General features: G+C 42.2%; 1 protein-coding gene across 5 annotated transcripts in view; it reads right to left on the minus strand.

Annotated features, from left to right (window-relative positions):
• Positions 1 to 25,779, minus strand: part of LOC147679997 (CD5 antigen-like) — a 768,709-nt gene that overhangs the window by 326,501 nt on the left and 416,429 nt on the right. For 2 of the 5 annotated variants that reach the window (XM_086943539.1, XM_086943538.1), the window contains exon 1: positions 17,219 to 17,671. The exons of the other annotated variants lie outside the window; for them this stretch is intronic. In XM_086943539.1, the coding sequence (XP_086799665.1) occupies positions 17,219 to 17,638 (420 nt within the window). In that variant the 5' untranslated portion in view covers positions 17,639 to 17,671. Of the gene's footprint in view, positions 1 to 17,218; positions 17,672 to 25,779 lie in introns of those variants that run through there. 5 annotated transcript variants of the gene reach the window in all.

Below are 25,779 nucleotides of genomic sequence, written 5' to 3' on the forward strand. Positions count from 1 at the left end.
GTTCTAGACATTTCTCTGAACAGTTGATTTTGCAACAGAAATATATTGTTGGTTAAAAAAAAAGTCACAAATTCAAGTAGCATGTTACTATGTTCATAAAATCTCAGTTGCTGTGTTTCTAGGAAACTCCTTACTGCCTTTAGCCCATCTTTGTGTGCAATACACGTATATAGAGACTATCAATGTCTAATACCATCATGCAATAACCATCTTTCCAATCTATCCCGTCAATGCAGCTCAAAAAATGCCTTGTGTCTCTTAGATATGATTTTAGTTTAATCACATGTTGGAAGAGAAAAAAGTCGATGTACATTGACAAATGTTCAGTTAAACTCCCCTGCGAGGCCACAATTGGCCTACCAGGAGGATTAATTATGTCCTTATGAACCTTTGGCAGGTAATAGAAAGTTGGAATGGTAGGATTAAGGCATCTCAGAAATAAATGTTCCTCAGAGCTCAGCATGTTCTTTTTGTACCATTTAGAGATTAGTAGACAGTAGTCTATGATGCTTTGGTTAAAGATTTTATCATTTATCTTGATGTAGCATGTTGTGTCATTAGGTTGTCGATATGCCTCTGTTTCATATTGTGTTCGAGTCAATAAAACAATATTCCCTCCCTTGTCAGATGGTTTACAATGAGGGAAAAATCCTGGCATCATTTATTTAATGTTGTTTGTTGTGTCTTTGAAAAGTTCTTGGTTTTATGTTGATATTTGTTATCATTTCGTAGGAATATCAGATCTTTAACAACAGCATCAGCAAATGTATCAATGGCAACCGTCGCCATTTGCGGTACAAATCCAGAGACAGGTTTAAAAGTACTCAAGCCTCCGCTCGGTTGGACTTCCATTTGTGCCAATACTTGTGTGGTTCTGATATCCATATCCTCTGCTTCAGTCGCATCCATTCTCAAACTTTCCATCGTTTTCAGTCCTGCAATGTCTTTAAATGTTAATTCATCCGTCTCACTCCTCTCCAATCCTGATATTTTAGGTTTAGTTGAGGATGGTTTAAGCTTAAAGAATTTATGTAGCTTAAGTTTACGGGTGACTTTGATCAAGTCAATTTTGGTCAGGGCAAATTCCAAGTTTTTTTGTGAACAAAAAGAGAGACCGAGTTTCAAAATCGACTCTTCCTCTTTGGTCAATTCTTTCAGTGTAAAATCAATTATAGTTAAGTTGTCTTCCTCATCTAATTCCTCTTGCTGAAGAATTTCTTGCTGCGAGTAACGGGGGGTGAGCCTTTAGTTTTTTTGGCCCCGCCTCGTCTTCCTTTGCCGCTCTTTCTGGTGGCTTGCCTCTGCCCCCCTCCAGTTGTTGCTTCCTGATTAATTTGAATTCCTCGTAAAAAGGAGTTTTCATTGTGGATGTAACGCCATGGCCTTCTTCACCAGACCATTCATCTCCTGTAACCTCAGACTCTGAGGTTTCTGGGGCCGCAGCCGTAGGTTATGCCAGTTTTCCTAAGTTCTTTTCTTGGATTGTCGTACCTTTTAGCAATAGTTAGTACTCTGTCCAGACTATGGTCTTGTTCGTCTCGGTCGACATTGTAGTTTTTCACATTTGTTAACCCATTTGAGTTTCATTTGTAGAATCATGTTTTCGAAGGGAATTTACTCTTAATGTTTACATGTTTAGTTAATACAGGAAGTGCGTTATATATGTTGATTCTGTTCCACTTTGCCTGTTCTAAGATGGCGGCATTATGGTGGTTTTACTGCGTAGTCCTCTTTCACTGTTTATGTGCTGTAAACTTTTTTCTATAGTAGATAAAAGCAATGGTGGCCGCGGCGTTTCTGTGCAACAATCTTAGGTGTAGCCGGGACCTCTTGTGGTGCCATCGGCCTGAGCGCTCTAGTGCTCAGGCAGTCGATCAGGTGAGCCTCTATTTAAGGCGAACACTTCAACCAACTTGTCCTAGGGAAAGGTAGCATTTGTATTTTACTGCGCAATTTAACTTACCAGAATTCAAATCAGCGTGTAGCAGGGCTTTGCAGCGTTATTTTAAATATCACTGCATTTTCTATTTTTGTTAATTATAATTTCTTTTCCCCTGATTTTAAACAATATCATCTTGCCCACATACTCGCACTATAATTGTGCCCCCACCGCTCCTTAGGGCGGACTGAATCGTGTTTGTGTCAGCTGCTCGTGGCGTCTTGCCGCCATCTTAGGTGTAGCCGGGACCTCTTGTGGTGCCATCGGCCTGAGCGCTCTAGTGCTCAGGCAGTCGATCAGGTGAGCCTCTATTTAATCCTCACTCCTCCCGCGCAGCGGTGACGCGCAGCGGGCGCTCCCGACTCGCGCCGGAGTCGAGCCAGAGTCTGCCCGTCTGCGCCCGTCAGCGCTAAGGAGGTGTGAGAGGCGGGAGACTCTGTGCGATCAATACCGCCATTCACCTATTCCGTTCTAGGTATGTCGAGGGAATTCTTGTTGTCCTATAAAGGGCTCCATGCCCATTGCAACGGCGCGCTATTTCCTGATAATTGGCATGGCCCCGTTTGTTGTATTCAGTGTCGTACGACGCTGACTCCCGAGTCCCCTATGGAAACATCTACAGATTCCCCTGTCCTACGGGGTGGATTAATTAATGGACAATCTCTTTCCAAGAATGCCCAGAACATTTATGACCTTATCGTCGAGACTCATCTGGATTGGCTTTTGGTCACAGAAACATGGCTAAAACCTTGGTGTAATCCCGACCTAGCCATAGCCCTTCCACAAAATGTTCTTATCCAACGCTTGGATAGACCTGAACTACGGGAAGGGGGCCTTGCTATCATTTACCGTAATACTCTTAAGTGTTCCACTCAAGAACTGACGGACATTAAGGGGGCAGAGGCGCTAGCATTCTCGTTGGAGATTCACGACTCCTTTGTCTTCTCTGGGGCCCTCATCTATCGCCCCCCCGGGACCTCCATCGAAGTTCCTGGAAACAGTGGGCGGCGCTTTGAGCGAACTAGCACTTAGATTCTCCCATTTCTCAGTATTGGGCGATCTAAATCTGCACCTAGAGTCCCCTAAAGAACCTGGAGTGGGCTGCTTTATGGACATTATTGATGTGCTAGGACTTACACTTTTGAATCGGGAACCCACTCATCAGGCGGGATTGATTGCATGACTGTTGGATTGCATTTGTTCCAATTCCTCCAGCCTGAGAGTCAAACCCCCTAGCCCTCAGACATGGACTGATCATTTTTTTATTCCTTTTACTATCGTATGGTACCCGAAGTCCATCGCCAACTCCATGATGCGCATAAACAAACCCAAAACCAAACCTACCCCTAATTGGAAATTACTACCCAGTAGATCTGATGTGATTGATAAGTTAAAAGACAGTATACCAGCTCTAACCGACCTCACCTCGGCAGACAATCAGACTTTCTGTGACTGGATTGTGGGAACCCTGTTAAGCTCATCTAGAAACAACAACTCAAAAACCATCAAGACCAAAAAGAGTGCCCCTTGGTTCTCAATGACCTTGAAACTCGAGCTAGGCGAGGTCAGAGTACTGGAACGGAGGTGGCGTAGAAATTATGATGCCACCGCCCGCAATATCTATAGGGCAGCGAGACGGAAGTACCATGCGGGAATAAAATCCGCAAAGAAAACCCATTATCTACAGGCCTTATCCATGGCAGGCCAGGAACAAAAAGAAATCTTCAAGATTGTAAAGGATTTTATGAATCCATCAGCTCTATCGCAGGAGATTCCTCCATCTCAAGATCTTTGTAATGCGATATCTGACTACTTTGATAATAAGATCCGTACCATCGTGAAGACTTTTCCATCGGGAGCAACCGCGACTGTGGTTGCTGAACAGATAGTGGAGATGAAGACCTCTCCCCGTCTCGAGGAATTTGCCCCAGTATCTCTTGAAGAAACCTCCAAGGCTATTTTGGCAAGCAAATCGGGATCCCCTTTTGACCCCTGTCCTCCTCCGGTGTTACATACCTTAGTAGAGATGGTTAATCCTATAATCAACAGGATTATTAACTCTTCTCTAACTACCGCAGACATTCCCAATGACTGGAAGCTTGCCGCTGTCAAGCCTCTCCAAAAAAAGGCACTTGCTGATCCCACCACCCTCTCCAACCTGCGCCCTATTTCCTTGCTACCTGTCCTGTTCAAACTGACTGAAAAGTTCGTCAACAGTCAACTGACGAACTTTTTGGAGAAGAACAACATTCTCCATCCTAGTCAGTCAGGATTCCGGTCAGAACATTCTACCGAGACGGCCCTGCTCTTTACAGCAGAGACCTTACAGGCGGCTATGGATCAAGGAAAGAAGGCTGTCATTATCCTACTTGACCTGTCGGCAGCCTTCGATACGGTCTCACATAACATCTTACTGGACCGGTTGGCTGCCGCAGGGGTAGGAAGACAGGTCTTGGCATGGCTTAGGAATTTCCTTAGCAATAGACGCCAAGTCACAGTGTTGGGCCAATATCAGTCTGAGGCTAAAGACGTCAGCTCAGGGGTCCCTCAGGGCTCAAGTTTAAGTCCTGTACTTTTTAACTTGTACATGGTCCCCCTAGTGAAACTGATCGCGTCATTCCAGATCAGTTCTATCTCATACGCTGACGACACCCAACTCATTCTGGTGCTGGACAGTGAACGGCCAGGTGCCGAGGAAGAACTTAAGGAATGTCTAGCAGCAACTTTCAAATGGATGACCAACAATCATTTAAAATGTAACGCCGGAAAAACAGAAATTCTACCATTCGGGAGTCATAATTTGTTTTCCCCAAAAATGTGCTGGCCAGCGGAGGCAGAAGCCCCTCCCAATACTATTACATCTGCCCGCAATTTGGGCATCAAATTTGATGACCAATTATCTTTCAAACCCCAGGCTGTGGCAGTAGCTGGGACGTGCTTTCAGATCATAAAAGCACTGAGGAAGTTTTTTGATCTACTTCCGTTATCGGCGAGGAAAACAGTTGCAGTGGCCTTAATAAGTTCTAGGCTGGATTATTCTAACGGCTTATATGCTGGAGCCAATAAAACCGTTCTCCACAGGTTACAAATGGTCCAAAATGCGGCGGCCCGCCTTGTACTACGTTGGCCCCGTAGGTCTTCAGCCTCAGCAGCACTTAACATCCTTCACTGGCTGCCAATAGGTAAAAGAATTTTGTTTAAAATTCTGATAATTACCTTTAGGGCATTTCATCAGCAAGGCCCAAAATACATATGCAATGGGTTCAAAAGATATCACCCGACGCGCTGTCTGAGGTCTGCCAGTCAGAATCTACTCACACCCCCCCGATTCAAGCTGGCTACAAAAGGTGGGAAATCCCTTTTTGTACTAGGCACCAAGGCCTGGATTAAGCTTCCGCCCTTTTTACGTTCATTTTCCCAAGAAATTTCTTTCAGGAAGGCATTAAAAACTTGGATCTTCTCTTTGCCCGATGCGACATGTAGGGCTTTGGTGTAATTTGTGGTGTAGAGTGTAAGTCATCCTTTTCCCTCCAACTCCTCCATCTGGGTTGGGTGAGCGCCAAGATACTCCTTGGAGTGAAAGAAGCGCTATAGAAATGTCTCTTACACAATTGACAAAGGCTGAGTGCCGAAACGCGTCTGGTGTGCCCAGGTTTCCGTCCTTTTGAATAGAATCTGATCGGAAACCCCCCTGTGAGTGCTGTCTTCTTTATCGGGTACGATTACCTGGTAGAGCTGGAGCAGGAATATATATATATATATATATATATATATATATATATATATATATATATATATATATATATATATATATATATATGTATATATATATATATATATATATATATAAATATAAATATAAATATATATATCCAGTTACCGCTCAGGAGCGTTCAGTCACCAAAAATAGAGAGTCGGACTCATTGAATAGTTTCTGCTACTGCTGGCCGCAGTAACATATTTATTTATCCATATATAAAGTGCAAAGTGCCTGACAAATGACGCGTTTTGGCCAATGGGGTGGCCTTGCTCATATATATATATATATATATATATATATATATATATATATATATATATATATATGCACGCACACAACAGGTATCCTTACTCCGATACCACGAATGGAAAGCACAAACGGGAGTGGTTATTTCAGTAGAAATACTTAATTTAGTACAGTCCCTCCTGACAGACGCGTTTTGCCGTAGCTTTGTCAATGTCAGTTTCCATGTGCTTTCTCAGCAGTATTTACCATAGATACACTGGTCACATGATGTTTCATAAACATAGAAAAAGTGTTGACCATAGGTTACCACAAGTTAGACAATTGGTGGCCATCTTGTAACGTAGTATTTTTTTTTTGATTTATGAAAAATGTGTATCCATACTGCCCATATTGAGTGAAATTAAGTGAGAAAATGTAATAAAAGAATACTATAATTTGGTGTATATCACTTTAATTTGTGAAGGATGTACTACTGATCATGTGATTACTTGCACTTTTTATGTCACTTCCTTTCTCCTCTGCGTGACATGTGATCAAGCCTCGGCTGAGGTGAAACGCGTCATGGTGACTGGTGGGTTGTTATTATTCACGAATAAAATGCACTGAAACGAAAGCACGGAGTTTGTGGCTTTACTCACTTTTCGTCTTCAGCGTGAGCTTTGCTGTGTTGATTTCGAACTTTTGGAAGATATATATATATATATGCACGCACACAACAGGTATCCTTACTCCGATACCACGAATGGAAAGCACAAACGGGAGTGGTTATTTCAGTAGAAATACTTTATTTAGTACAGTCCCCCCTGACAGACGCGTTTCGCCGTAGCTTTGTCAATGTCAGTTTCCATGTGCTTTCTCAGCAGTATTTACCATAGATACACTGGTCACATGATGTTTCATAAACATAGAAAAAGTGTTGACCATAGGTTACCACAAGTTAGACAATTGGTGGCCATCTTGTAACGTGGTATTTTTTTTGGGATTTACGAAAAATGTGTATCCATACTGCCCATATTGAGTGAAATTAAGTGAGAAAATGTAATAAAAGAATAATATAACTTATTCAGAATTACCTATATGCAAATAGGTCATTATTTAAAACATGTATATACATATAAACATTATTCTGGCTGATTTCATCAATATATGTCATCCTAATGAAAAATTCATAACCATAATGTCAAACTTTATAGCATATGAATCAGACTGATCTCCTATTTAAGAAAAATTAACATATTCTATTAGAAATACGGTCTTTAAACAACCCCAAATGCATCATAATTGAGCCCTGAATGGGCCATTTTTTCAAAACTTTATCAGCAGCAGTTTCTATATTTAAAGTGTATTTTTTCTCTTTAATCCATATTTCATATTTTTCAATCAGTCCCCAATGGGCATGCTGACCTATCACCATTAACATGTGGCACAAAATTCATATTATTATTATTATTTTTTTTAAACTTACATACAAAAGATAAAAATTAGAAAAGATGCAAGCGCATTGATGTTAAGTCCGGATATGTCTAGTTATATCTAATTCTAAGAATTGGTGTACATGTTCGATTCGTTCTCTGTCAGTCTCTGTCAGGGGGGTGTCAGTCCGAAAATGCTTTTTCCTCCATGATAACTCACATAGAGATTTTAGATACAACTACAGCCCGAAGTGCTGAACGGAATTACACCAAATTTATCAGAAAGGTAGCTGTTGGTCCAGAAAGCCACCTTTTTGTAAATTGGTGTAATCTGATCTGTACTGTTAGTAATATTAAGGAAAATCCCAATTTGTTTATATAAGGATGCAGAGGATTCACAACCCCTCCTGATCTCATGCTGAGATCTGATTAGTTGGCACACTTCAAACCAGGAAGAGTTAGCAGCCATCTTGGGGCTCAGCTTGAGCTGAGTCCCAGAAAAGAGGTTGAAAAAAAGGTGCAGGGTAGAAATACCCTGACCCCCTAGGCCTGTTGGGGAGGTCCCAGAGGGACCCCACAGTGTCAAAAAAGCATTTAAAAAACATATATTTTGCCGGGAGCAGTGCTGAATCCATAGCTGCCACTGAAATAAAAAAAATAATAAAGCAAGGCTCCTGTGCTTCATTAGTAATCGCCCCCCGGGTGGGCTAGGTCCTTGGGGCATTTTTAAAATAAAGGAGGGGGCGCACAGATCCCCACTCCTGGGGCTTATTAAGGCCGCTACCTCCACAGGGCTTTTGTATAAATAAATGCGGGGAGGCCTGCATGGTTCCATTGCGGCCACTTCCCTGGGGCTTACTTATTTTTAAATGTGAGGCCTCTCGGACGCCCCCCCCCCGGGGATCACCACCTCACCAGGATTAATTTCAATAAATAATTCAGTGGGCTTCTTGGACCCACCTGTGCCCCGGGGACCACCACCTCCCTGAAGCTAATTTATTGTTATGGGGGAGTCTCTTGGCCCCCCTAGTCCCAGGGACCACCACCTCCCTTTGGCCATGATCGATTTGTAGTGAGGGTGGGATCAGGGACCCCCCAGGGTGCAAAGGAACACCACCTTCCTGGGGCTAACATAAACATTTTTTTTTTAGAAGGAGATGGGCCATGCAGTCACCCTCCCGGCCCTCTATTGGCCCGGAGACCAATACCTCCCTGGAGCAAACTCTATAAATTCAAAGGAGGGGGCATTGCGGCCCCTCTACTGGGGTCATGTATGGCCCTTGAGTCTGCCACCCCACAGCTCAGGCTCCTGCTATGTCCTGGTGTCTACTTCCAGGATATAGCCGTTTGCTTTTATTCGCAGGAGATTTCACAGGTGCCGCCAAGCAAAAGCAAACCCTCCACTTCCAGCTGCCGGGAGATGTCAAACCCTTCCCTCTTGCTGGAAGTGGAGTTTCCATCCTTTTCCCTGCCCGCAGACTATGGGAGCAGGGAAAGAGATGAAATGATTACTCTCACATACAGGAAGGTGCACTTGCTGCAGCTCCCTCCGAGCAAGAGCAATGCCGGCTCCCGCCAGAGGCAGGTGGACGGCTGGAACCGGGGACCTTGACATTCCCCCCATGGTCACTAACATGCAGACTGGGTGCCTTGGGAGGGACCAGGGCACCCAATGAGACGTGACTGGAGCTCGGGGTGGGGTTCCCGGGGCTGAAATTGGCCTATGAAGGGGTGCTGCATAGCCCACCTCCCCCACTGATTTGCAGCCGGAGATGGGGGCTAAAATTGGCCTGGAGAGGGTGGCCGCGTGGCCCCACTCCCCTAAGAAGTTGTGATGATGTCCCAGGGGTTGGGGTCCCTGGGGCCAATCTGGGACTGATGCTCATTCCACAGAAATTAAACCTCAACGAGAGGCACAACAAGTATAAACAGAGCAGGTTCCCCCTTTGAAGCTCTACTTCTGTAAAGGACAAATGATCCTAACGTGGGAAGGCAAAGCAAGTGTGATTTCTCAGAAATTCCATATTGAAAAATGATCTGAAATCCTTTGTGGAGGTGAAAGCATTGATCTATTGGAGTGACAGTGACAAGTGGGTTCTTTGTTGTCTATCCTGGTCAGAGCGGAGACCATGGTTCTCCCTTTAAATAGCTGGGAATATGCAAATGTGTAAGGGGAAAGAACCATTACAATGCAGTCATTACACTGCACTACATTAACGATGCAGTCATTACAACGCAACTGCCTTTACATCGCATACCATTACAACGCAGCTATTACAACGCATGTCACTACAACACATGTACTTGCAACACATGTTACTACAACGCATGCCATTACAACGCATTATAAGGTAAGTAATGGGGAACAGTAATTGTTGTCCCTACACTATCCAACACATAACCTACTGTTGCACTCACTGGAGTGAGAATATTAACTTTTACCACTACACTATCCAACACTTACCCTACTGTTCCACTCACTGGAGTGGGAATAGTAATTTTTCCCCAACCACCCAACACTTACCCTACTATTGCACTTACTTGGGTGGGAATAGTAATGTTTACCCCCACATTATCCAACACTTACCCTACTGTTCCACTCACTAGAGTGGGAATAGTATTTTTTTCCCCTACACTTACTTTACTGTAGCCCTAAAAGTATTATGCATTGTAATGATATGCATTGGAATGGTGTGCATTGTAATGGAATGGGTTGTAAATGTGGTTTCTAAAAATGTGTTGTGATGGCATGCCTTGTAAAATCATGCGTTGTAATGGATGTTGCGATATAAAAACCACGTTGTAAAGGCATGTTTTTTAAATGTGTGCATTGTAATGTGTTCTATTCATGTGTAACTCACATGGATGCTTTCCCATTTGGCCCTGCCACCTTAATAGTATCAAAAGGTCTTCCTGCGTTTTTGCCAGGATTATGGGCAGTCTAATAAACAGCCGCCCAGCGCGATTCCCACCAATTTTGGTGAGGAGTTCTCGATGCCGAGAAATATGAGGGCATCTCCACCAAACAAAGAAGCCCTTAAGTCATATAGTTGCGAAGACTGACCATTGTTTGGTGGATGGTTACCTCTTTGTAGTCTTGTCATCTTCTCTATAGGAAGATTCACTTTATCACATATGTATGAATGAAGATACATCAAGAACAATCACATTACTAAAATGCACACAAGGACACCAGTGACATTTCCTTGTCCTCCATGGCCCAACTGTAGTGTAGAATAAGTACTGGACATTTACCCAAGGAGCAATTAGTAAATAACCAATAATTAACCACTTAGTAATTAACTTGGCAATTGGTATTTAATCCCTTAGTAATTAACCAGTAGAAATAACTCTAATTTAGTAGATATTGTGTGCAAACTGTGGACACTTGTGGGATAAAAATGCTGGTGCGGTTCCATTGTGGCACAGTCACTGACACAGCTACTGATACATCCACACAGACACTTAGATACCCACTCACACACCCACTGGCAGATCCACTCAGACACTGATACACCCACTTACAGACCCACTCAGACACTCACACACCCACTCACAGACCCACTCACAGATCTACTTAGACACTTTCACACACAATATTAGACCCACTGAGGCATTCATGCACCCACTCACAAACCCATTAAGACACTTATGCACCCACTCATAGACCCACTCAGACAATCATACACTCACTCACGGAACCACTCATACTCTCTCGTAGCCACTCACAGACCTACACAGATATGTATGCACCAACTCACTGACCCACTCAGAGACTCACACACCCACTCACAGACCCACTCAGACACTCATACACATACTCACAGACTGACTCACACACTCAAAGAGTCACTCACAAACCCGTTCAGAAACTGTCACACCCACTCACACACCCTCCCGGACATTTGCGCAGATACTCTTGCACCCACTCAGACCCCCACTCAGGGACTGACACACCCACTCAAGGACCCACTAAGGCACCCACTCACCCACCCGGTGAAACATCTATGCAGCCACTTTCAGACCCACTCACATACCCATTGAGACACTCACGCACTCACTCCCACACCCACTGAGACCCTCATGCACTCACACACTCACTATCAAATGTTACAGGTCTGTGCAGCCCCATCTACTTTTTTATTTACAGCCCTGGCAAGGTGGTGGTTCTCAGGGACAGAGAGGTCCATGCACTCCCCCACTTAATATTAGCATGAGCCCCGGGGAGGTGGTGGTCTCTGGGGCATATATAATCCCTTTTATATGTGGGCCCCATGTTCCACCCTTCAGTTTTTTATGAGCTGTACATACCCCGGTACCTGGCCCACCCAGGGTCGACATTAAAAACAAGCACAGGAGACCATGCTTATTTTTAAATTCACAGCAATATTCGGAAATGTCACTGTAAATTTTAAAAACAGAGCTTTTTTGCCCTGCCAGGGTCTCTCTGGGACCACAGGACCGAGGCAACAAGGCTAGGGTATGCGTACCCTGCCCCCTTTGCCTTTTTTTGGATTTTTTTTTCCAAGATGGCTGCCAACACTACCTAATTGAAGTGTGCAGCCAATCAGTGCTCCACATATCTATGCACAAGCTTGTCAATACTCATAAACCACTTGCGGTCATAGATATACACATTTGGATTTCCTTCATTCTCCAGAAAGAAAACTAACGGATTTACACCAAATAGCTGGGAGCGTGATCTGTGAACCAAAAACTACCTTTCAGCTAAATTTGGTATAATTCCATCCAGAGGTTTGAGCTGTAGTCATGTTCAAAGCCCCTATGGGAATCACCATGGAAAACACACTATGTTTGACCCTTAATTTTTCTCTGCCCCCTCTTAATGGATCACTCTGAAACTTTCCACACGCGGCTAGACTCACCAGGGCACTTGTCAAACGGAAACGTGGTCCTAACTATAACTACCTACAAGTGTCCGCTAGTAGTGTGTGTGTATATATATATAGTTAGGACCTAGTTTCTATTCAAAAAGCTTTCGTTCTTTTCCCAATATCTTTGGCGCAGTTTGACGAATCTTTGCAAAAGTTTCTAAACTAATGGTTCACTCACGTCACCTCCTGTCTTGAAAGTTTTGGGGTGATTCGTCAAATGGGGACCGAGAAAAAAGGGGGTGCCAAAACGCGTTTTCCCATGTTAATTTCCCTGGCAACTTTAGACATGGCTGCAGTCCTAACTGCTGAACGGAATTACACCAAACTTGGCAAAATGGAAGCTCTTGGTTCAGAAAGAGCTCTTTCTTGTAAATGGTGTAAATCCGTTCCGTAGTTCTTGAGAAATTGAAAAAATAAATATATCTGAGGGCCGAGGAGTATTCGTGAACCCTCGCTAGCACAAGCTTCATTTTGATTGGCTGTGTCAGCACTCCAAACCAGGAAGTGTTGGCAGCCATCTCATGACTCGGTAGAACCGAGTCACAAGAAAACAGTAAACAAAAAGATAAAAAACAAGAAAAGGTGGCAGGGTAGAAAACCCCTGATCCCCTAGTCTGCTCAGGGGGTCCCACAGGGAACCCAGGCCCTAAAAAAGCTATTTCTATATATTTTCAGTCGGATTTGCATTAGGTGTTCAAATCTGGCAAAAAAAAAGCCCCCGGATGGGCCAGGTCCCGGGGGTAATGAGTAATATATATGCAGAGATAGTATTTGAGATTTATAGAGTGCAGCTGTCAGAACACCCCATCTCAGTACAGGGGGTGCACCTGCCTCAGATACCATAAAGGTACACAGACTTGTGAGTAGCAAGTTACAAACAACTCTCTGCAGCAGGCTCATCAACCCACCGGCATTTCATGCAGGAACACCGGACCTACTCATGCACATCTCCATGCAGCAGGTGCCTCAACCCACTGGCATTTCATGCAGGTAAAACAGACCTAGTTGCACTCAACTCTCTGCAGCAGGTGCACGAACCCAAAGAGATGAAACAGAGACTGAAATATATGAACTGCTGTTTACGCACAGGTCTATGCATGTCACGGGGCCATTGAAAGTCCCACTGGGTCATCGAAGGCCATTGGACCCAACAGGCCAACTTGCAGACACCGTCACCTTTGACCCCCGGCTTACACACTGGTTTTTGTTTCAGGAACATCGACTCCAAGAGATATCTTATACCTGGCCAGGAAGCTCACGGGGCAGAAACTTTGAATCATCCTTAGGGGATACAACCCCGGTTCAAGATTTGGAACACATTGCCCCCATAGGCACATGTGCTTAGGGAATGGAGTGCCGAAAGAAGGGCGACTCAGGGGTGAGACTGGGGAGACTCGGCTGTTTGAAACAAAACCTTTTCTTCTCTGTGGCCCGAAATCCCAACAATGAGTCATGTGAAGCTTTCGGGGGCAGAGAGAACCAGGAAGAGGGGAGGGATGTGGCACAACACTCCTCCAGGGTGCCCCTGTCACTACAGACTACCTTCACAACCCACGAGGGCAGCTGTGCAGCCGAGGTACAAGATAGCTCAGTGGGTGGGCGACGGCAGCGGATATGTGCAGCCTGCAAGTAGCAGGGTTCAGTCTTTGGTGGGGCCAACTTTGACTGTTATCTGTACGAAGTAGATAATGGGTACATCATTTAATGTGGGGAAAAATAGCACACCTAACCTCTTAGCGTCTTTTATTGAAGTAATAAGAGACAATGCAGTCTGCGCTATGTTCAAATATATGTGCAAAACTGTTATATTAATGTCAAAAACAGCCCGGACGCAAGTCTCAAAATCGTGACTTGGACTTGCTGTGCACCCGGTGCTCCAGTGGTGAAATGAACCTGTTCTAGTAAATAGGATGTTTAGTGCACATCTATGTAAATTCATTTAAATAGCATTTACTACTCCTGACAATCCTTGAATGTACACATTTACCATTAGAGCCGATCAAAGATGATATCGAATCAAAGAGTCAGGTGCACACCCAACAAGTCACCAAGCATGATTTTCAGCTGGGGGGCTTCATACTAGTAGCCTTCTCACTTCTAAGTGCTTCATTGGTTTAGAGAACTGAGAAAAGGTGTATGAAATAGTTTGTGGAGGATCACAGGGTTTAAGGCTGTGAAGATGTTCCAATGTCATCAATTTAATAACGTGACCATCTTAAGAATAGTGATTCCTGAATACATTCTGCGTGTTCTTGGCGCTGCACATGAAAGGTATTACTATTTTAGAACCAATTACAAGATTCCATAGAAATAATTTTAATCTATACAGCCTGCGGTTCAATGCTACACGCGTGTTGCAGACACAGAGCTCACATCTGGCTCAGACACAGTTCTCAAAAGGGACAGACACAGAGTTCACACCTGGCGCAGACACAACATTCATATCTGGTACAGACACACAGCTCATGTCTGGTGCAGACACAGCACTGTTTCTGCACCTTTCATACCTCTTTCTGCACTTCTCTTGCCTATGTCTGCACCCTACTTGCCTCTTTCTGCACCTCTTGTCTGCTTCTGCACTTCTCTTGACTCTTTCTGCACCTCACTTGCAGCTTTCTGCACTTCTCTTGCTTTTTTCTGCACCTCTCGTTTCTTTCTGCAACTCTGTTGTCTCTTTCATCACATCTCTTGCTTCTTCCTGCGCCTCTGTTACTTCTTTCAGCACTTATCTTGCTTCTTTATGCACTTCTTTTGCCTGTTTCTGTACCTGTCTTGCCTCCTTCTGCACCACTGTTGCTCTTTCTGCACCTCTCTTGCCTCTTTCTGTACCCTTCTTGCCTCTTTCTGTACCTCTCTTGCCTCTTTCTGCATCTCTCCTGTCTGCTTCAGCAAATCTGTTGACTCGTTCTGCACTTTTCTTGCCTCTGTTACTTCTGATTGCACTTCTTTTGCCTCTTTCTGCACCCTTCTTACCTCTTTCTGTACCTCTCTTGCTTCTTTATGCATCCATCTTGCCTCTTTCTGCACCCTTCTTCCTTATTTATGAACCTCTCTTGCCTCTGTCTGCACCTCTATTGCCTGTTTCTGCAACTCTCTTGCCTGTTTCTGCAGTTCTCTCGCGTCCTTCTGCACTGTAGGGTAGTTCCTATATTCCCAATAAGCTCTGCGTATTGGAATAATATACACTATAGATTTGACATAGGACTGAGTTCAGTATGTCTCTATTATGTATATTAAACTTAATTGTGTGTGCCAGCTAACTCAGAGGTCACTAGAAACATTCTAAAAAAAACAAGAAGGGATTCGTTTCTAACAACCGCATAAACATGACAACTTTGTTTCCCCTAGAATTGAAACATATCTTCAGAGTCGTGGAAACAATAGATAACTAGTTCACTCAGTCAATTGTGCATGCTTCGTTTCTACAAAGTTGCATAGAAATACAGAAACGGGTGTTTCGATAAAAAGGGGTTTATTGAACAGTCTTATTTCTCATGCAAGAGATATGAACTGCTACAATCGTTAGACAGAATACGAAGTAAAATGCGTACAGCGTAAACAGTAATATAAAATAATACTGTAATAGCATTGTCTGTTACTATGAAATGTATAAAAATAGATACATAAATAACACAGGCTAAAATACTCAACTGGTGCTTCTAAATACGCCTACCCCAATGTACCTAACCTAGGTCTAGTACCAGGGAAGAAGTAGGTGGTGTCTTTAGCATAGATTTAGTTTTGCCAAGAATTGCAAAAGGTTTCTCTAGGTTCTAATCAGATCCATACCTTTAGAATGAGAGAGGTTGGTATCTCTTTCACGGGACTCGATTTCCCAACACCCCACAAGTGGAGTCAGAAACACTGGAGCTGGATTCTCGGCAGGATGACAGCTTCTGGTCAGTGCGTCAGCTGGAGAGTTGGCTTCCTTCTACACTTGCTGTAGCAAGCTGCGTCGTGCAAGTAGGTAGTTGAACTAGACCGAACCACACCCTGCTTTGCTATAGCAAGTGAAGGTATATTTATACCTTGAAGGTGTTTAGGAATGCCAGTATTGACGTAAAAGTCGGGGATATGAACGTCATGGATGAACCTCTGAGGAATAGAAGTTCAAGCATAATAATGAGTTTCTTGGAGAAATCAATATCCAGACTAGGGGAAGTTCCTTCTGCTTAAGAATCTGTTTTTCCAAGAAATCGTTGTGACGTAGATGAATGGATGGAAGTAGCCATGCCTGTATTTTGGTAGCATGGGCTACGCCTAAATAAGGATTGGTTTTCTATGCCTATATAAGGGCAATGTGAATTGTACCTATATAAGGACATGAATCGGGAAGATTAATTCGGAATTGAAATCGACATACAACACCCACTCCACTTTCTTATGTACCACGTTACTAAATTCTAAACATGTTTAACATATCTAAAACATATCTACAAACAAAATGTGAAAAAACGTCCCAAATACATAAAAAATGCATTAGAACTGGTTGTACACATAAAAGATGCATTGGTGCTGTACGCATTAAGGCAATGTTTCATTCTAACCATATATGTACATTTGAATGCTAAATGAATGAATCACCAAAATATGCATTTATGAAATGGCTTGTAAATACAGAAGAAAATAGGCCGAATCCATTTCATGTCAGATTACATAAAAAACTGTTTGCATGTGGACAAGGTCAAATATTGTCTCTGGAAGTTTTCAAAATAATTCTTGTTCTCTATGAATAGTTATACTTTAAGCAGATTACTTGTGCCAAAAATGGAAAATACAAATTTGGAAAAAAAAAATTAATCATAGGAAAAAGTTCTTTGTTTTGTAAAAAATGAAGGTCAAATCCATAGTCTCTCAGAACCCTGTGTGCCAAATTCAAAAGTCAGTGTTAGTGCTTGGAGAAAACATGAAATCTTCTATGTCTGTAAAAAAACTCATCTATCAATGTAGGTGATAGTTGGATTACCTCATTTAGAAGATTAACCGCACATAAATGTGAAGTATCGCCGTCAGCATTGGTCGCATTAGCAATGTTCAAACTGGATGGTACCTGTGTGCCTGTAATTTCCTCTTGTACTTCAGCATCAGCATTTTGCGTCTGTGAGATCTCAATGAATGCCGTCATCAGAATTGGTAGCCGCTGTGGACAACACTGCGCATGGGCCATTACTGGGTCCAGCAAAGTATCAACATCCGTTGGCATGACTGATGGGAGTGTTAGACAGATGTCTAGCACACATTCTTCTCCGCATAGCAGGCAGCGTAGAACAGGTAAGATGCAATCTTGCCAGATTGGTCTGAATAACAGAAACCATGTGGTATTTAATTCTCGTAGACGAGTTAATCTCAAAATTTGAACGATGAGTTCATGACACTTCATCTCCATTAGAGATCTTTCTATGGTGCTTGGAGTGGTACTGGCGATTTGGCTTGCAATATTGTAGCAGAAGGAACAAAAGTAGCATCCCTGCAATGAGTTTTAAAAGGAGGGGCAGTCCGCCAAACACAGAGTGCACAAAGTTTGGAAATATTCCTAGGACTGCTTGAAAAGGTGCTAACTGTCCAGAAAATATGGTCTTAAATACACCTGCGCCATCTTTAAGTACAGATAAGTGTTGCTGTACATCCTTAAGTGTAGATCTTTGTAGCCAATCAAGCCAGAGTTTCCCTACACTGTATGTTGCTACTATTCCTGGATGCTGCCTCTGACCGTATCTTGGGTCTGGCTTTTTGAATGTAAAACCCTGCGTTTTGTTCAGGAATCTATCTTGACAGTTGTTTGTGTCTCTGGGCCAGATCAACCATCAATTCGAATCTGGATCTGTTCTGTTGTGATGCATAATAGTATGTATGTCAAACTGCCCCTCTGAAGTGTTATTACTTTCAGGTGTAGGTGTAGGTATGGATGGATTGTTCATGTCCTTGATCTTGGCTAACCCAAGGTAAGACGTCTGTTGGACAGTGTCATTCAACAACATAATTTGCTCTGGGATGATGCAAGCTCTGAATAAAGCTTCTACACAATGTACTTGCCAATCTGTTGTACCCCAGACAGCCCTTGCCTCAATGTTGTCTTTCCAAAAGTCGAAACCTAGTTTAGATAGTTGGGCATAAAAAGCTGCCGAATAAATCTGTTTAGTATTGGTCAACATACTTTTCATTCCTGATTTTTTTTTACATTTTTAAAGTAAAATGATTCAGCATTTGATACATTGAACCCTTACAAGTAGGGGAATTTCATAGCAAATGTTTTTGAGCTACCCTTTGGTGGCGTCTGACAATGATTCCATTGGTTATACATTAATATGTTTCTAGGATTTGCAGATTTGTGCAAGAAATAATGACCATAATGATTATACCAATACATTTGTTCATATTCTGATGAACCTTCTAAATATTCAGGATTTTGAATACTGAAGACATTTCTAAGTCTGACATCATATTATTAACAGTCTCGAAGTCCCAATCATCAGAAAAGGTACTAAATGAAACAAAGTCACTTAATGAAATCTTGAATAAGTGCGGAATCTTCAACAGCACCGAGGGGCCAAAAATGTAATATTCTGTTTTGTCCCAAGCTATACCACCTGGTATAGGAACGGCTGTGATGTTCACTGATGACAAGTCTCTTTGTTCACGATGGGATGATTTGTGTGGTTTCAGGAGTAAGTTGACGTTCTTACTTGCTGTGTCCATTTTGACATATCTTCCATTTATCAGCATACCCACAGTTATTACCAGAGTTAACCAAAGTAGAAGAAAACATTTTCCCAACACAATCCAAAGTTCAATCCATGGTGAAACCAGATAAGTCTTTTCCAATGGATGAAAAAGCTTTGTTGCTTGTTTTTGCTGGCGTTGTTTCAGGTCCGCTGGGATCCTCAGAAAACGTATCAAAGTTAATGAAATAGCCAGAGACAGTTCTGTCAATTGTTGGGATTGCATCAGGATTCGTTGAAATCACTGGAACCACTTGATCACTTGTTACTTCATTGTAGACAGGTGCTACTTCGTTGTAGACAGGTGTTTCTTGACGAACAGTTATTTGGGTCTCAAGAGGTACAAGTTCCATAGCTTTGTTGCATAGTCTTCTTTTCGCACTGCAAATTTCTCAAAGGTGATGAGTCTCTCAGTTTGACCCTTTTGGATTGTAGCTAGAGCTGGGCATCTGCTACTTGGTCGGAGTCCACTTGGCCTACTGCTTAGTATCGGCCACATAGTGTGGTTGTATCAGGTCGATGGATATGAACCTGTTCCCTTTTTTACCAGCAAGGGGCGGCCGTAAAACTGTTCTTGATCTTTGGATTGCTAGGACAGGTACTGGTTGTCTATAAGAAGGCCCAAATTCCCTCTTGCCCATGATCTTTTCTCTGACTACATCCCCAAGCTTCGGGATCTAGACAGGCCTTGCTGCGATGTTTTTTTTTTCTTCAGTTGCAGTTGGCTTCATGATCACGTTGCTATGTTTCGTTCTTAGTTCATTTAAGTCCTGTAAAACAGCCAAACGATCTTTGATATCAAACTCTTTTTGGTCCACCACTGATGTCTGACAATCAAGGTCCGCGACCAGCATGCTTGTCCCAAAAAGAACCTCATATGGAGTGACACTCCCTAGAGAACTTATAGAACTTATAGGCAAGTTGTTAAGAATACGTTGGACACTTATTAGATGTTTGACCCACCCACCGTCACCCAAACCTAATACTCTAGCTGTTATAGATTGCTTTATGTCCCGTTTTTTTCTCTCCACAACCAAATTTTCCTCAGGATGGAATGGACTAGAGTATCACAATGCAAATCCCAAATTGGCAATGGCCTCCTTGTAAGCTCGAGAGCTAACATCAGGACCCTGGTTAGAATGTAGCGTGCAGACTGAGTATGTGCCGATAAAGACTCACAAATCTTTTATAACAGTTCGAGCATCAGCCGAGCGCTGAGGCCACATCCAAATGAACCTTGAGCTCGAATCTACTGCGACCATGATATATTTATAGTTATCATCCCTCTGTAAGGGACCGCAGTGATCCAGGTAAACGCAAGCTAATGGTTTATCTGAAATTAACAGGGGCATATGCGCAGGACGTTTCACAGTAGAGACTTTCATCTTTTGGCATATCTCACATTCCAAAACATAGTTTCTGGTCTGTTTCCTCATGCGCGGTCACCTGTATCTCTGTTTTAATAGTGATACCGTGGTGGAAACACCTGCATGTGCAGAGGTGAGCCTTTCATGTGCTTCTAGGATTAGTCCTAATCTATGTTCCTTGTTTGGAATTACCCTATCCCCCACTCCAGGCATTCTAGCAAACAGAGCATTGTTTGCATCAGTTATATACCAGTATTTGAGTGGAAACCCTTTCGGTAAAGTTTTACCACTGTCTTTGCTTGAAGCATTGACAGCTAGCATTATGTTGCTGTCTATTTTAATTTTCGAATGAGTGATTGCAGCTATGGAAGCCGTTTACACAGCTTCCTTTGTGGCTTCATCAGCCAATGAATTCCCTTCAACATGAACGCCATCAAGTTGATGACTCAGCGTATGTATCACATGAGTGTTTTGTAGTCCTTCTCGTAACTGAACTACTTGTTCCCAAAGTGTTTTATGGTTAATTGTGCCACCTTTTGCATCTTTGAAACTGTTTTGAAGCCAGTTTTACAAGTTTTCATTGTAAGATTGAACACAATAAAACAATTTGCACACTATGAGTGTGGGGAATTCATGATCCGTATTATCAAGTGCCATCTTGAATGCTTGTAGTTCAGCTCGCTGAGCTGTACAATCTCCTAAGGATTGAGTCTTAGCGACCATTGGTCTAAACTTGCCATCACGCAGCGGACCATTAACGATCGCGCTCGCAGCACTATAGCCTGATACGTTAGTATAAATTATAAATTCATACTGATCAAGAGGCAGAATTTCAGTAGGCAGAGGACATTCTTGTACGTATTGTAGAAATGCTTGTGTTTTCAAATAAGGATACAAAATGTATTCAACCTCTGTTGCAGTAAGAGAACTAACCCATTGTATCCATCTCGGATGTAAAGGTTTTGCATTTGGGATGCTTGCTTTTGTCACTGCCTCTAACGCAGGTACAGGAGTTACGACCATAATGCGTTTCCCCTGTGCTAGGGCTCTTTCTTTTGCTACAGCAGTTTGAACAGCTGTCAGATTTTTTTCTGTAGAAGTGAACTTCATTTCTGCTTGTGTGTACAAGTGTGATTTGTAAGCTATTGGTACTTTTTCACCTTTGTTAAAAGTTAAGTATGGAATCCGCATTGTCCTGGAATGATCCGGATCACTAAGTTGCGTACATTTACCAGTGTTTGCAAATGTTTAGTTGCTAACATGTCTGTTTGGAGTGAATGCAAAATTTCTGTGTATTTTTGTGTCCAATTTACTGTTTTAAAATCAGGTTTGATTAATTTGTAGAGAGATTTAACCATTTCTGCGTAATTTAGAATGTAAGTTCTTCCGAAATTCAGAAACCTAGAATCAACTGTAAGTTTTTCAGTGCTTCTGGAGGTTGGAGCAGCGCACATTTTTCTAAAAAGTTTGCTGCCAGGATTTTGCCTTTACTTGATAATTCATATCCTAGGAAAAGGATGTTGAGATGGGCAATTCTAGATTTTTTTTAATTGAATTTATAACCCTCAGAGGCGAATCCAAGTATAATGGTATTTACCCTATTCAAGTGCCTATCCAAGTCATCATCCGTTAGATAGATGTCATCTACATATGACAATGCTTCATCATCATAAGTTTGTAGTAACTCTGTTACCCTTGCTGAGAATAACCCAGGACTATTCTTGAATCCTTGAGGGAGACGACAGAAGTGATGCTGTGTCCCCATAATTGAGAAAGCGGTCAAATACATACTTACTGGTGCAATGTTTTGACAAAGGAAACCGTTAGAAATATCTAATGTGGTTTTATTTTTACGCTCAATGTTATTCATTAATTGTTTTGCAACAAGAGTTTAGATGTTTGTAATCCAATACTAGACAATATGTCTGGTTTGGAGACATGAAACAAAGGATTGTTCATTGATGAGGGGCATGTTTCAATCACCCCTTGGTATTCAAGTTGATCTAAGATCTCCCTGACATGTTTTTTAGCTTCTTGCTTAACTAGGTACTGCCTTTGTGCAGTTGGTTGATTTTTTTACTGGATTTTATGGTGAGGAGAATCCTCATCCCATCCTATATGATTTTTGTACAATGCAGGAGCTTGGGCTACTGCCCATTTACTGGCATAAGTATATTTTAAATGAATTGGAATATGATTAGTGAAGGCTGGCATTACGATGTCCTCGCCATATGGGCACTCCCTGTTGGTGGCCAGACTTTTTCAGTTAGAAGAATGTCATAACCCTTAGAAAGTCGCTCCCAAAAGAGTGCTTTCACCTTTCTTGGTATGTCTCCCTCCATCCGGAGTGTTATTTCATATAACCTATGTGGAGAACTAACCCTTGTATCTACAGTTTCAACTTCAATGAATTCATTCAAGTGCACTGTCTCCAGAAGACCCTTCAGGTACTGGCGAGCTATTGTGACTCCTGCTGCGCTGTCCAACATTGTCTGAGCCCATTCTCCGTTCTTGATTTGTGTCCTCAAGGTCCTCGGTATGTCTGATTTTTAGACCTGCTACCTTCTTTTTGGTGAATTGAGGTTTCTTGTTTTTCTGAACGTGTTGATCGTCTTTGCACTTCATACTTTTTTCCTTGTTTTCTGACTGTCCTCTTCTTTCAAATTTCTGTGATGAAGTCTGAAAGGTATGAGAGGAACGTGTATCAGTGTATTGATATCTATCAGGTTTTCTCAAATTATCCCTATTCTTGAGGTTACACCTCCTTTGAGAGGGCTCCTTTTGAGGAGACCCACCTCTGCAATGAGAACGCTTCTCTTTAGAATTGTGTTTGCTATTCTCCCACTTCTTTTTAGGAAATATAGGAGTGTTTTTAGTAAATACTTTTTCAGGACTTTCAGACAGTTGTGCTTTAACTGGTTTCCCACTTAAACTGTCTCTGCCTAATTCTTCTTAGGATTTTTCAATTATTCTGGCTAGTTCTTGTGGATGTTTTGTTATATCAAATTCCCTTAACATATGGTAGATCGCCACCGATGCTGCTTCTCCTTTAATATTTGCTAATATTATTGCTGAGACCTGTTTGAAATCTTTCAGTAGCTTTATACCCAAATTTAAAGCAAGCACTGCCCCGTATTTGTTTTGAATCTGGTATTACCGCTATGGACGGACCACCATGTGTTTTAGTGTAGATAGCAGCAAAGACTGTACCCCAAGTTATGCAGTCCTCCAGATGTGGTCTAATCCCCATTGGTAAACAGATTGTTAAGATCCTGTGTTTTTCATGAGGGCTAGTATTAGGAAATACTGATGCAATTTTGGAGCTATCCAGGATGTAATTTGTTCACGTTTTGTAGGTAGTTTACCTATGACTGAGTGTAAAGTCTGTTGTGTAATTTTTAGTGTACTCCCCTTGTGAGAGTTTTGTTGTGGAAAAACTACTTCTGGTTGGACTGTAAAAGAATGCATGACATATTGAACCAATTGTCTATAGATTTTGATTAACTCTTTGAGTTGAGTTAGTCCTCCGCATCTGACATCTCTTCAATGTCAAGATGTGGTATATATCAGGCTAAAATCGGCCATGTTGCTCCTGGTCTACCTAGTGGACCGAGCCTGGTAACGTGATTTACATGTTTTAGGTCGCCTTTAAACCAGAGCTCATGCTCATGGTATGTGAGTGGAATTTCTATATCCTCGAAAGTAATGTATTCCTCTGGTAGATCATCTTCTTTGTAGAAGTGAAACATATGTGTTACTGGATTTGCTTCTGGGAAGACTATCCATGAATAGAATACCTCTGTCTGGAGATTCATGTGCCTCTACCACAAAAGCTGCCCTACCACCTCTTGATGTTAGGCCATGTTTTATAAGTTTTATAGTGATGGCTTTCCTTAAATTTAAAGGAATAGCTATAGCTATAGCATCCTCGTTGGTTTCATTAAAATCTGTTTGATTAAAAGCTAGTACAGTGTTGTCGCCTGTAGCTCCACTGGCCTCGGGATTATCTTCGTCGGCCATTTTGTTGACTGAAAGTTTGCAGAGCAAGCTCCAAGGGCCTAAAGATAAGGTGCACAATATTTTGGAACACTGTATCCTTCAACGTTGAACAAACCAAAAACTAATACATAGGATTCTTCGTCCTACTCAGCTATGACGGATATTATCCCTTTTACCCTCTCCAGACATCTATTGGAGTATTATGGGAAAAGGGGGTCTCTGAGAAAAGCACAACTGAGTTACTTTTGTATCTAGCATTAAATTGGTGCCTTACCAAACCGTTGGGCGCCATGTAGTGTAGTTCCTATATTCCCAATAGGCTCTGCGCATTGGAATAATATACACTATAGATTTGACATGGGACTGAGGTCAGTATGTCTCTATCGAGTATATTAAACTTAATTGTGTGTGCCAGCTAACTCAGAGGTCACTAGAAACTTTCTTGAATAAACAAGAAGGGATTAATTTCTGACAACCGCATAAACATGACAAATTTGTTTCCCCTTGAATCGAAACATATCTTCAGAGTCATGGAAAAAATAGATAACTAGTTCACTCAGTCAATCGTGCATGCTTCCTTTCTACAGAGTTGCATAAAACTATAGAGATGGGCATTTCAATAAAAAGGGGTTTATTGAACATTCTTATTTCTCATGCAAGAGATATGAACTGCTACAATCGTTAGACAGAATGTAGAGTAAAATGCATACAGCGTAAACAGTAATATAAAATAATACTGTAATAGCATTGTCTGTTGCTATGACATATATTAAAATACATAGATAAATAACACAGGCTAAAATACTTAACTGGTGCTTCTAAATACGCTTACCCCACTGTACCTAACCTAGGTCTAGTACCAGGGAAGAAGTAGGTGTTATCTTTAGCATAGGTTTAGTTTTGCCAAGTATTGCTGTCAGCTCCATACCTTTAGAATGAGAGAGGTTGGTATCTCTTTCACAGGACTCAATAGCCCAAAACCCCACAAGGGGAGTCAGAAACACTGCAGCTGGATTCTCGGCAGGAGAATGACACTTCTGGTCAAGGGGCAGGCTGGAGAGTTGGCTTCCTTCAGCACTTGCTGTAGCAAGCTGTGTCGTGCAAGTAGGTAGTCGAACTCCACCGAACCACACCGATCTTTGCTATAGGAAATGAAGGTATATTTATACCTTGAAGGTGTTTAGGAATGCCAGTATTGACGTAAAAGTAGGGCATATGAACATCATGGATGAACCCCTAAGGAATAGAAGTTCATGCATAATAATGAGTTTCTTGGAGAAATCAATATCCAGGCTAAGGGAAGTCCCTTCTGCTTAAGAGTCTGGTTTTCTAAGAAATTGTTGTGACGTAGATGAACAGATGGAAGTAGCCATGCCTGTATTTGGGTAGCATGGGCTATGCCTAAATAAGGATTGGTTTTCTATGCCTATATAAGGGCAATG

Source organism: Lissotriton vulgaris, chromosome 11 (genome assembly GCF_964263255.1).
Source record: "Lissotriton vulgaris chromosome 11, aLisVul1.2, whole genome shotgun sequence".
In the NCBI taxonomy this organism is placed as follows: Eukaryota; Metazoa; Chordata; class Amphibia; order Caudata; family Salamandridae; genus Lissotriton; species Lissotriton vulgaris.